The sequence below is a fragment of the Peromyscus eremicus genome, chromosome 6 (genome assembly GCF_949786415.1).
Source record: "Peromyscus eremicus chromosome 6, PerEre_H2_v1, whole genome shotgun sequence".
NCBI lineage: Eukaryota > Metazoa > Chordata > Mammalia > Rodentia > Cricetidae > Peromyscus > Peromyscus eremicus.
Window position 1 is genome coordinate 2,887,823 of NC_081421.1, and position 12,362 is coordinate 2,900,184.

At 44.2% G+C, this 12,362-nt stretch overlaps 1 protein-coding gene across 1 annotated transcript; it reads left to right on the plus strand.

Moving 5' to 3' along the window:
• The first annotated feature begins 2,823 nt into the window (after positions 1-2,823).
• On the plus strand, positions 2,824-5,761 carry LOC131912336 (RNA exonuclease 1 homolog). Its single transcript, XM_059264659.1, has one exon. It carries the CDS (start codon positions 2,832-2,834, stop codon positions 4,581-4,583), a length of 1,752 nt encoding a protein of 583 aa, XP_059120642.1. The 5' UTR covers positions 2,824-2,831; the 3' UTR covers positions 4,584-5,761.
• The last annotated feature ends 6,601 nt before the right edge of the window (positions 5,762-12,362 follow it).

Genomic DNA, 12,362 nt, shown 5'->3' on the forward strand with positions numbered 1-12,362 from the left:
GTAGTGCTAGAGGGAACATACCTCCATACAATAAAAGCTATATCTGAGAAACCCACAGCCAACATCCTTCTAAATGTAGGAAAGCTTGAAGCAATCCCACTGAAATTAGGAAAGAACTTGGTGATTTCATCTTATCCCAGAAGAATGGGGAAGATCAACAAAATACCTAACAAACGGTGGAGGGGATGGAACAGGCCCCCAGACCTTAGCACAACTGATGTCCTGCAGGAGGCACCATTCTGACCTAAGAATCCAGCACGGAGGCCCCAACACAACACACATACAGTAATATTATACAGACCAAGCAGGTTGTATTTTGGAATATATATGTATACACATATATTCATGTAACAAAAATTAATAACAAAAGATACCTGAATTTGGAAGACAGTAGGAGAGGCATATGAGAGGGCTTGGGGGAGGAAAGGGAAGTAGAAAAATGGTGTAGTTGTATTACAATTTCAAAAATAAATAAAAAAAGTCACTATGACCAAGGCAATTTATAAAAGGACACATTTGATCTGCGTTTATGGGTCTAGAAGGTTAGATTCCATGACAGAGTGAGGCATGAAGACAGGGATGGCTCAGAGCTCACGGCTCAAGCTGCAAGCAGGAGGCGGAGAAAGCTGATCTGAAATGGTGGCCAAGTCTTTGGAAACCTCAAAGTCCCCCTCACGACACTGTCTTCGTTACTTTACCTGTTGCTGTGGTAAAATAACTTTACAACTGGGCACATCAGTCATACTCCAGGGCAGGACCCATGCCAAGGAGTAGTTGGTGGTCCAAACAAACCAGACTAAAAGATTTTTTTGCTTGTTTGTTTGGGTGGAATTTTTTTGTTTCATTTGGGTACATTTTTTTTATTGATTTTCATTTTTTTTTTAATTTTTGGAGAGAGAAAGAACATGAAGTTTGGTTATTAATAAGGTGGAGAGGATCTGGGAGGTTGGGCGAGGGAAAAAACATGACCCAAATGCATTGTATGAAAAAACTTAATTAAAAATATCCTGGCAAAAGCAATTTCAGGGAGAAAGTATTTCTTCTAGCTCACAGTGCAAGGGTGTAGTCCAGCTTGGTGAGAAGATCAGAGTCAAGGGTTTGAAGGATCCAGTGAGAGCCACTTTAAGTCATCCAAGTCCCAGGCCTAGGGAATGCTGCTGCTGTTGCAGGGTTTCCCACGTTAGGTAATTATATAATCCCTAATCTAATCACTCACAAATGCACTCTGCCTTCTAGGATTACAGAACCTGTCACAGTGTGTTTAACCTATGGTATGCATCCCATAAGTTATTTGCTAAATAAAATCCATCCTTTCAAAAATCCACACCCACACAGCAGCATTTATACCCACAAAGACTCAATCTAGAAGTTTGAGACCAAGTTCAAGTGTTTCCTGAGTGAACTGCCACTGTTAGGTTCTAATTGATTTGTTATTTTGAAATTAATGAAAATGCAATTTACATATTTCTCATTTGAGGCAAAGTCTTAAGGTTTAAGAATAATTTAAATTGCCAGGCAGTGGCAGCACAGACCTTTAATCCCAGTATTTGGGAGGCAGAAGCAGGATATCTCAGAGTTCAAAGGCCAGCCTGGTCTACACAGCCAGGGCTACACTGAGAAACCCTGCCTTGGGAAAACAAAACCAGTTTAAATATCTATGCTATTTTACTTCTCATTTATTACTCGGTAATTGTGCAAGTACTGTTGCTAGCCCCAGTGACAAAAGTCCCAAGAAGTAGATCAGATTACCAGGCCAAGGATGCTGTGGGATCCTGGGTGAACTGGGTGAAGTTTCCCAACCTTGGTTCTTTCTGTGTGGTTCCCAAGATGATAGTGGTCATGCCCGGCTGCGGTGGTGCAAGTCTTTAATCCCAGCACTTGGGAGGCAGATCTCTGTGAGTCTGAGCCCAGCCTGCTCTGCAGAGAGTTCCAGGACGGCCAGGCCTACAAAGAGAAACCCTGTCTGGAAAAACCAAACCAAACCAAGAAAACAAAAAACAAAAACCAACCAACAAACAAAAAACAAACCCAAAACAAACAAACAAAAAACCCAAGCCAAAATAAACAGACAAACTCCACCAAAACCACCAAGGCTGTGGAATCGCTCAGGACCAAGAGCCTGATTTCAAAGTGAAAGCCTGGAATTTCAAAACCAATTGCTCAAGGTAGAAGATGCCTTTATCTCAGCAGTCAGGAAACTGAGGCTCGAACTCATAAATTCAAGGCAGGCGTTATTAAGACTCTCTCAGAAATGGAAGAGATACAGGGAGGGAGGGTGGAGAGGAGGGAGGGGCAGGGGGTAGGGTAGAAGCGGAGGAGGGAGGAAAGAAACATAAAAATACCCCCACCCACTCAAAATAGAATCATAACTCCCGGAGATGGCCCCACACTCAAGAGTATATGGGCTGCAAGAAATTGGTCTCCATGGGTTTAAAACAAAATGGGGAAACAAAGTTCGATGGATATGTAAGGGGGTGGTTCTGGATGGAAGTGAGGTGGTGGTGATTAGGATCAAAATGCAATGTATAAAGTTCTCAAAAGAAATTATAAAGATATAATGTAAGATAAAAGTCAAATAAACAGGACAAAGTGGAACCAGGAATTCCAATTGATCCAGTAGCTCCACCCTTCCTGGTAGGAGGAGCCCAATATTCCGGAAGCTGTCTAGAGGATAGTAGATCAAATGTGATTGGATGCGTCGGGTAAGACTAGACAGGGATTTCCGCCCACCGCCTGGTCTATAAAGACTTCAGGGAAGCCTGCCCCTTCACACCCGCTCAGGAAGGCGAGTCCATTCCTCCGGAACTGCGGAACTCCTTCTCAAGAGAAGCATGAGCCGGAAAGCTACAGCACGCAGCTGCTTTGCACCGGTGCACCCCGAAGCCAGGATAGTGGTGGTCCTTCCAGTTGGGGACCTCCTGCCGTCTTGCTACCAGTGCCCCAGAAAGTGCTTCGAGCACCCGCATTTCGTTGTGGTCCTGGAGCCTTCACCGAGGCCTGGCCCTGGGGTGCACCCCGGCTGGCCTTTGGCTCCTTGGGAGCTTCTGCAGTGGCGACCCCAGCAGGATAGGAGGAAGCTGCTGTGCCCTCCGACGTCGTCGACGTCGTCACGGTCTTCCTCAGCGTCAGCGAGAGGGAAGAGGAGACTCATCCACATGGCCAACAGCACCACAGCCGCCAAGAGGACTTTTAGCAACAACAGAGCGGCAGCCCAGCCGATGTACTTCACCTACGTCGTCACCCCGCAGCAAGCCGCCTACAGCTATTCCTTATTTGGAGTGAAGAAGCTCACCCTCACCAAGGAGCGAAAGGACAGGATCCCGGCTGCCATGCGTCAGCACTACTTGGGCCTGTTCACCGAAGAATGCCTCAAGTTCTCCTCTTCGCACCTGGAGGCCATCGAGAAGGCACAGTCCGAGGAGAAGGTGGTCTATGACCGAAGTCCCGGCAAGGACAAGTACCTGAATGTCGCCCTGCACACCCTGAAAAAACTCAGGGGCCTGGTTCCCAGTGCCGTGCCGGGTCTCAGCAAGGCCACCCTGTACAGCCGCCTGAGGAGCTATATGCTCTCGGAGGAGGATCTCAAGAAGCACGGCTTCCCGTTCGCACACCCCGAGAAGCCCGGGTCAGCAGTGCTCTTCAAGCAAGAGCAGCGTCGGAGTCCGACACACACGACCTGCTGCCGCTGTAGCACTGAGTATCGTGTGTCGTCCTCTGGCCGCTGCCTCAGTTCGGAGCCCTGCGTGTTCCACTGGGGGCGCAGAGCCTTCGTCCGGGTGCCCGGGGGCTTCGAGTCGCGGTACTCGTGCTGCCAGGCGTTCGTGGGAGCCACAGGCTGCACGGTGGCCAAGCAACACGTGCAGGACGGCAGGAAGAACAACTTGCATGGCTTTGCCAAGACCTTCCCGAAGAAGGACTGGGAGGCGCACGCGGGAATCTACGCCCTGGACTGTGAGATGTGCTACACCACGCATGGCCTGGAGCTCGCCCGCGTCACAGTGGTGGACACGGACTTGCGAGTGATTTACGACACCTTCGTCAAACCGGACAACGAGATTGTGGATTACAACACCATATATTCTGGAGTGACCGAGGCGGACCTGGCAAACACCAACGTTAGGCTGCGGGATGTCCAGGCCGTGCTCCTGAGCCTGTTCAGCACTGAAACCATCCTCATCGGCCACAGCCTGGAGAGTGACCTGCTGGCTTTGAAGTTAATCCATGGCACGGTGGTGGACACATCCGTGCTCTTTCCTCACTACCGGGGTCTTCCCTACAAGCGCGCCTTGCGAAGCATCGCCTACCAGTACCTTAACCTGACAATCCAGAACCACAGCAGTGGACACTGCTCTATCGAGGATGCCAGTGCCTGCATGCAGCTGGTGACCTGGAAGATGAAAGAAGACTCCAAGTTCTTCAGCCCTCCTCAGCAACAGGCCACTTGCCCGAAGTGTGCGCTGCAGCAGAAGCTGGTCTGCATCAGCCGATACACCCAGACGCCAGAGGTGCCCGAGATGCTAGACAAGCTGCACCCAGAGGAACGAGGCACAGACCTACCGCACACTCCCCAGCTAGAGACTTGAGGACTTCTTGTGAATTGATTATGGGTTGTAGGGGGAGGGGGCGAGGAATGACCTCCATAGAGTTGTTAAACTTTTAGTTCAAGCCTGATGCATTGCAGAGTTATCTGTTACCTTGTGGGCCAAGGCCGGGTCCTGCTTGCCCTGTTGTGGACGTGAAAAGAGGATGAGTTCAGTTACGTCATGTCACACCCAGCTAAAGGGATGAGGAGGAAATTCCGCTGCCGGTTCCAGAACTTTCTCACCGAGCTGACCAAGGAAAACAGCCTGCCTGACTCAGAGGTGAGACCATTTTGATTCGACAAGGAGCGACAGAGCTGTTAACTGTGACTTTAAGATTAACTTTGCCTAGGACAAGCAGCCCCTCCTGGTCTGTCAGGTCCTCAGGGCTTTGAGAAAGTCGATGAAATTTGTTGGAAATAGCTAGTTCCAAGCAACACTGATAATCTCTTAATTTTCAGGAGGTTGTGTTTTTGTTGTTGTTGTTGCCCTTGGAGTTGAAATAGTTAGATTCTTGGGGGGAGTAACTTTTTTTTTCTACATAACAATTATAAAATGCAAGTGGTTTTTGAATGATTTTAAAAAGTTGGTTGAAAATTGATTGAATTATTTCCACTAGAAGAGAGCATGGACCAAAACATCTTTTATTTCTGCTTATGATATTTTTTTAAGGAAATCAAATGCATTTTTGTCCTAACTATAAAGAAAGCAACCCTAGAGCCGTGTGTTAAAGGACATTCTCTGTTACGGTGTGCAAGCTTGTGTGTTTTAAAATATTCAAGGAGAGAAAATAACTTTTTATCATCCACCTTTCAGATGATATAGTTTAAGTTTAGTAAGGAATGTTAATGTTTGTAAAAACCAATAAAATTTTATAAGTTCTTTATATCTAAGTCAGGAATCAGAGCTAATTAGCATTAAGAACTTTGCATTTAGGATCTGTGTTAAAATGTTCAACTATTTTTTCCCTGCCTCACCTGTGGCTTACTGTGTGGCTTTGAAGTTCTTTCTGCTACCTCTAGAGTGTGATTACATTTGTAATTACCATACCTGGCTAATGTTCCTCAACTGCTTTTTCAAAACTAAATCCTAAATTACCAGAGCAAAACTAAAGCAAAAGCTCTATTCTTTGGACTAATAACTGCTGGCTGCCTATGTGATTTCTGGTTTGTAATCTTATATCTGACTCCCAAATAAAGTTCTTTTCTTTTTTAAATAGAAATCTGTGTCCATGTGTTTGTTTAAATTTTATTATGATGGGATGAGGGTTTGAGTCAGGTCCAGGCTAGGGGGCACTAGATGGCCAGGACAGGAGTTTGGGGCCTAGAATCGGGATTCCCGGACTTTAGAGGGGTCAGGCTTGAGTGTGTGGCATTCAGAATTTGCTTTCCCAATCCCACTTGGACCCCTGTGACTTGAGAGAGCAAAGGCACCCCTTTATCAGGCCCCAGAGCCTTCTCCCTGCCCCACTAGTCAGCTCTCAAATCACAACACAGAGACTTATTAATTATGAAAGCTTGGCCGATAGCTTAGGTTTGTTTCTGACTAGCTCTTATAACTTAAATTAACCAGTATCTTTTAGCCTACTTTCTGATGGCTTTAATGCCCATCCTTCTTGCTCTGCATCCTAGTGTCTCCAACCTTCTTCCCAGAGTCCTCTCTGTCTCTAGAAGTTCGGCCTATACTTCCTGCCTAGCTATCGGTCATTCAGCTCTTTACTACACCAATCAAAGCAACACATCTTCACACAGTGTACAAATCTTCTTCAACATTCACGTCTGGGTACTTGTTGTCACCTGATGGACAAAGTCTGGGTAGGCTGTCTAGACTGCCTTGGTCCGTGTTCTGTCCTTTAGAAGGCAGAGACAGAAAGTCTGTTTTTTTGTTTTTTTATTTATTTATTTATTTTTATTTTTATTTTTTTTTTGTTTTTTTGGTTTTTTTGAGACAGGGTTTCTCTGTGTAGTTTTGTGCCTTTCCTGGATCTCGCTCTGTAGACCAAGCTGGCCTCAAACGCACAAAGATCCGCCTGCCTCTGCCTCCCGAGTGCTGGGATTGTTTTGTTGTTTTTGAGAGTCTGCTTTGAACTGTCCTGAAGTTCTTATGTAGCTGAGGATGTCCTTGAACCGATTTGCTCCATCTCCCAATTGCTAGAGGGACAACTATGTGTCACTACCATTGGCTAACATGGTGCTGCACCCTCAGCCCTTGATTTTATAATTTTTATGTTTTGGTTCTTTGAGACCGGGTCTTACATAGTCAGGTTGGCTACCAACTCTGTGTGTAGCCAAGGAAGACTTCGAACTGGGATTCCAAGCTCATGCCATCCACCCAGCTAGAGCTTATGTGCAAAAAAAAAAAAAAAAAAAAGAAAGTTTGAAAAAGATAAAACCGCAACTCAAATTGAGAATAGGATTGTAGCAAAAGAGGAGAATAGGATTATAGGCATTGTAACCATACTGGCAATATTCTGTTTTCAATATTTCACCACTTAAACTGTGAGTTGGGGCTAGAGGTGTGGAAGGGACACCTGGGAAGCACTGCAAACAACAATAATTTCCGATGGAGTTTGTGAAGATAGTGCTTAATGAGTATTTAAAGCTGTAGGGAAGCCGAGCATGTCTGAGTAAGCAGAGAAGCCTGCTTTCACACCAGGGCAGCAATGTAAGGAGAGGAAGAAAAACTGTCCTGCTCTCTCTCATTTAAGGGAACTTGAGTGGACATTCACCAAGCACCTCTGGCTGTTAGCAATTTACCAGAAAAATCTTTACCATCCTGTAACCAATACATTGAATTTTGGGTCTTGAATTAAAATGATCATTCTTTTTTTTTTTTTTTTTTTTTTTGGTTTTTCGAGACAGGGTTTCTCTGTGTAGCTTTGCGCCTGTCCTGGAACTCACTTGGTAGCCCAGGCTGGCCTCGAACTCACAGAGATCCGCCTGGCTCTGCCTCCCGAGTGCTGGGATTAAAGGCGTGCGCCACCACCGCCCGGCTAAAATGATCATTCTTAACGTTTGTAAAAGTATAGATTTATTTTTGTTTTTAGAGACTGGGTCTCTCTGAGTGGCCTTGGCTATCCTGGAACTCACTCTGTAGATCAGGTTGGCCTCAAACTCACAGAAATTCACCTACTTCTGTCTCCCAAGTGCTGGGATCAAAGGCATGGGCCACCACCACCCAGGCCGGCAAGAGTACAGATTTTATACAGTAACAATCATATCCTTAACCCATTTTTAGAAAGCATTTATTTCATCTGAGCTGTGTGCAGATGAAAATATTGTTCAATAACCCAAAATGGGAGAAACTGATAATGCAGATGCTCGCTGAATAAGAACCTTCCTTTCAACTATTTTATTAAATATAGTCTTAAACACATTGTGATGTTCTGGGGCATGGGGTGACAGATTGAAGATTCAATGACAGCCCCATAAGATTGCCATAGAAGTCAGGTGTGGGAAGACTCAGTGACAGTCCCATAAGATTACCATGGAAGTCAGGTGTGGTGGCTCATGCCTGTAATCTGTCACACTAATGAGGTGAGTAGGCGTTCTACTGTAAATTCAAAGTCAGACTAGTGTACAGTGAGACTCTGTCCAAAGTGGGTGAAAAATTACAATACATTTAAAAAATTCCTGTTGCCTTGTGGCTTTATAGTAAGGTCATAACAGTGAATTAGTCACATGTTTTAGAGCTGGTATAAAACTGCACTGTAAACTGTAAGCAATGCAATTACATGCTGAAAAAATATTTTGTTTTTCTTTTGTTGTTGTTTGTTTTGGTTTTTCGAGACAGGGTTTCTCTGTGTAGTCCTGGCTATCCTGGACCAGGCTGGGCTCAAACTTACAGAGATCCATCTGCCTCTGCCTCCTGAATGTGCCACCACACCCAGTTTCAGAATGATAATGATTAATGACTATGTTACTATTTATACTATACTTTAAAAATATTTATTTTTATTATTTGAATTATGTGTATGTGTGTGCAGTATATATTCATGGGTACTAGCAAGTCCAAAAGAGGGAGTTGGATCCCCTGGAGCTGTTAGTGAAGGGTGGTTGTGAGCTGCCCAATATGGGTACTGGGATCAGATCTCTAGTCTTCAAGAACAACAGTAAGTGTGATATGCTTTAAGATTACTTATGTAAGACTGTACTCTTGCATACAGAAAAGTTTACTGTGGAATAGTATCCCGTGTGACATCAGCAGTAGCTTCAGATAGCCTGTGTTCACTTTGAGTCAAGATCGCATCAAGACGCCAAGTCATGTGATCGACTTATGCTGGCTTGGTTTCTGTAAGTTCACAGTATGATATTTGCACAGGACTGACTAATTGGGCTGGTGATGTATTTCAGTCGGTAGAGTGCTTGCTTAGCCTGCACAATCCCAGGATTGTATCCTCCACACCACTTAAAACCACATGTGGTGAGTAGTACCTCTGTGATCTCAGCTCCTGAGAGGTGGAGGCAGGAGGATTAGGAGTTCAAAGTCATTCTTGGCTACATTGGAGCCTTGAACCCAGTTGGGCCAAAATAATAATAAATAATAATAATAATAATAATAATAATAATAATAATAATAATAATAATTTTTTTAAAGCTAGGCTATTAGGTTCATCACAACATATCTGTATTGCTAAACCATATTATTACCATGTTTGTTCTTACCAAAGAGGGCATAATTTATGTTAATAGATTGTGAAAGTAGAAGCCCCTACTACATGAGTTTAAATAAAACAAACAATTCATGGAGCATTTATGTCAAGACAAATTACTTGTGGCATCATTCTCCTTTATTTGCTTAATAAAGGACTGTTCTTAAATATCTGGACTTCCTGTCTGTTTAATCACAACAAATGAGAAAAGCAGCAGCTTCACAAGACCTGGACTTAAGAGTCAGAACAGCCGGGCGGTGGTGGTGCACACTTTTAATCTCAGCACTCGGGAGGGAGAGGCAGGTGGATCTCTGTGAGTTCCAGGCCAGTCTGGTCTATAGAGCGAGTTCCAGGCCAGCCTGGTCTATAGAGCGAGTTCCAGGCCAGCCAGAGCTACACAGAGAAGCCCTGTCTCAAAACAAACAAACAAACAAACAAACAAACAAACAGGAGTCAGAACTGAGTCTGGACAGGTGCTCTGCGGTTAACAGCCTGGCTGCCCTTGCACAGGCCCCAGGTCCAGTTCCCAGCACCCACATGGAAGCTTACAACTCTAGTTCCAGGGGAGTTAATGCCCTCTTCTGACTTCTTTGGGCACCACACAATAAATGGCACACATAATACATGCCAACGAATACTCACACACGTAAAATTAAAATAAATGTATTCTGATTAGCGGAGGAGACCCAGATAGATGACTGTGAACCCAGGCAGAGTAAGAGTAACTGTAAGCATACGGCACAGCAAACCTGAGTGTCTGTAAAACTGTTCTCAGAATCTGCCTCAGGGCATTTCACTCCTGGCAATTATACATTCTGTTTTTAGTAAAAAGTACATGTACTCAGTTGAAAATAGTTTTGTCTTTTTTAAATAGAACAAATTAAGCTAAATTGTCACATTTCCCAAGAAACTGAACTCAGTAGCACACATTTTCTCTGACGTACAGTTTGCCGTTGATGGCTTAGTTTCTTAAATGTCCAGATTAGAAAGGCTTTAAGGAATTTTACTTTCATTATTTTCAAATATGTGTATATGTGTGGGTCTGGATATATGAGTTCAGGTGTCCATAGATGCCAGAGGGATCAGATCCCCGGAACTAAAGTTGCAGGCAGTCATTAATCACCTGATGTGGGTGCTGGGAACTGAACTCGGCCCTCTGCAAGAACAGCCAGGACGCATGCTTATCCACCCAGCCATCTCTCCAGCACTGGTCAGATAGGTTTGAACTTCAGTTGTGCTGCTAGGGAAGCTGAGGAGACTCCAGGCTGGCTCCTGGTGCTAGGAAACCGGTATGGACTAAGTGATCTTTTGTGTTTGGGGTAGAATGGAATGGCGACCTCCTGACCTGTACGTGAATATGATTTGGAGGGATGGGGAGTGTCAAAGTGAACTTACAAAGCGCCGGTCATTTTCCTCATTGCTTACCAAGTCTTAACTGTTTGTGATAAGCAATGTTGTCCACTTGATGCAGGAATTGAAATTCACCATGGAAACAAACCTCCAGGCATGTCGGTGAGGGAGTTTCTAGATTAGGTTGATTGAGAATAAGACCCACCCTAATTGATGGTTCCTTCCATACACAGTAGAAATCAGAAATCAGTCTGAGCATCAGCTTTCGCTTCTCTACTTCCTGACTGCAGGCCACCCCAGCATGCCTCCCTTGCTCTGATGGACCATCTGTAGGCCCAAATAACCCTTTGCTTCCAGGAGTCTTTGTCAGATACTTTGCCTCAGCAACTAAAAAACCAACAGACCATGCCCAGAGCACACTTCCTAAGTAACTAATACACCATGTCCAGTGCACACCTCCTGTGTAAGTAACTAATACACCATTCCCAGAACACACCTTCTGGCTAAGGAACCAATAGACCATGTCCAGCACAGACCTCCTGTGTAAGTAACTAATAGACCACATCCAGAACACACCTCCTGTGTAACTAATACACCATGTCCAGAGCACACTTTCTAGCTAATTAACTAATACACCATGCCAGAACATACCTTCTTGCTAAATAATGCATTATGCCCAGAGCACATCTTCTGGCTAATTAACTAATGCACCTTGCACAGGACACACCTTCTGGCTGAGTAATGGCATCATGCCCAGAGCACACTTCCTATCTATTTTGATACGTCCTTCAGTGGGCTATCACCTTTTCTGCAGTAGATCACTATAACAAATTATTTGTTTCTTTTGGCCACATTTTGCTCATTTCCTAATGGATGTTTTGTTTTTGTGTTTTGAGACAGGGCCTCATTGTGTATTCCGGGTTGGACTAGAATTCATGTTCTTTTGTTTATCTCCTGAGTGCTGGAATTACAACCACATGCCACTGTGTCTGATTTTACAGTCTGTCTTACGTATTAAATGTTTATATGCTGTTTTGATTACTTTGTTTTAAAATTAATCAGTTAAAGGTAGTACACGCCTGTACTTGGGAGTCTGAGACAGGAGGATCCCAATTTGGAGGCCAGACTGGGCTAGACAGGAAGACTCTGGGGTTTTTTGTTTGTTTGCTCTTTAAGAAAGAGAAGAACCAAATATTAATTTTCAGGCTCAAGAGAAGGCTCAGTGGTTAAGAGTGCTTGCTGCTCTTACAGGGGACCTGAGTTTGGTTCCTAGCTCACAACTGCCTATAATTCCAGCTTCAGGGGATCTGAGACCCTCAGCTTCAGGGGATCTGAGACCCTCTTCCAATCTCTGTAAACACCATCACACATCATAACTTACACACAGAGATACGTGTAGACATAAGTAAAAATAAATCTTTAAAATTAATTTTCTAAGTTGATAAACAAAGTTGTATATATTTACAATGTACAGCATGTTGTTTTGAAATATGCATACATTATGGGACGGTCAACTAAACTAACTAACATCTGCATTAATTCATATGCATATTTTTGTGTGTGGTGAGAACATAGTCCACCTTCTTAGGAATCTCAAACATCTTGTGCTTTCTCTTTTTGTGTCCTTTATTTATTTATTTATTTAGCTATTTAGTTAGTTAGTTAGTTTTTGAACTTAGGTGTTAGAGATTGAACCTAGGGCTTCTTTCTTGCTGGACGAGTGCCTTATGTTGAGCCCACAGCAGGTCTTTAGCAGCTCTAGTCAGTACACCCACAGCAAG

Bases quoted from the DNA above. Each gene is read 5' to 3' on its own strand.
- LOC131912336 (XM_059264659.1), top strand. From the start codon at position 2,832: ATGAGCCGGAAAGCTACAGCACGCAGCTGCTTTGCACCGGTGCACCCC.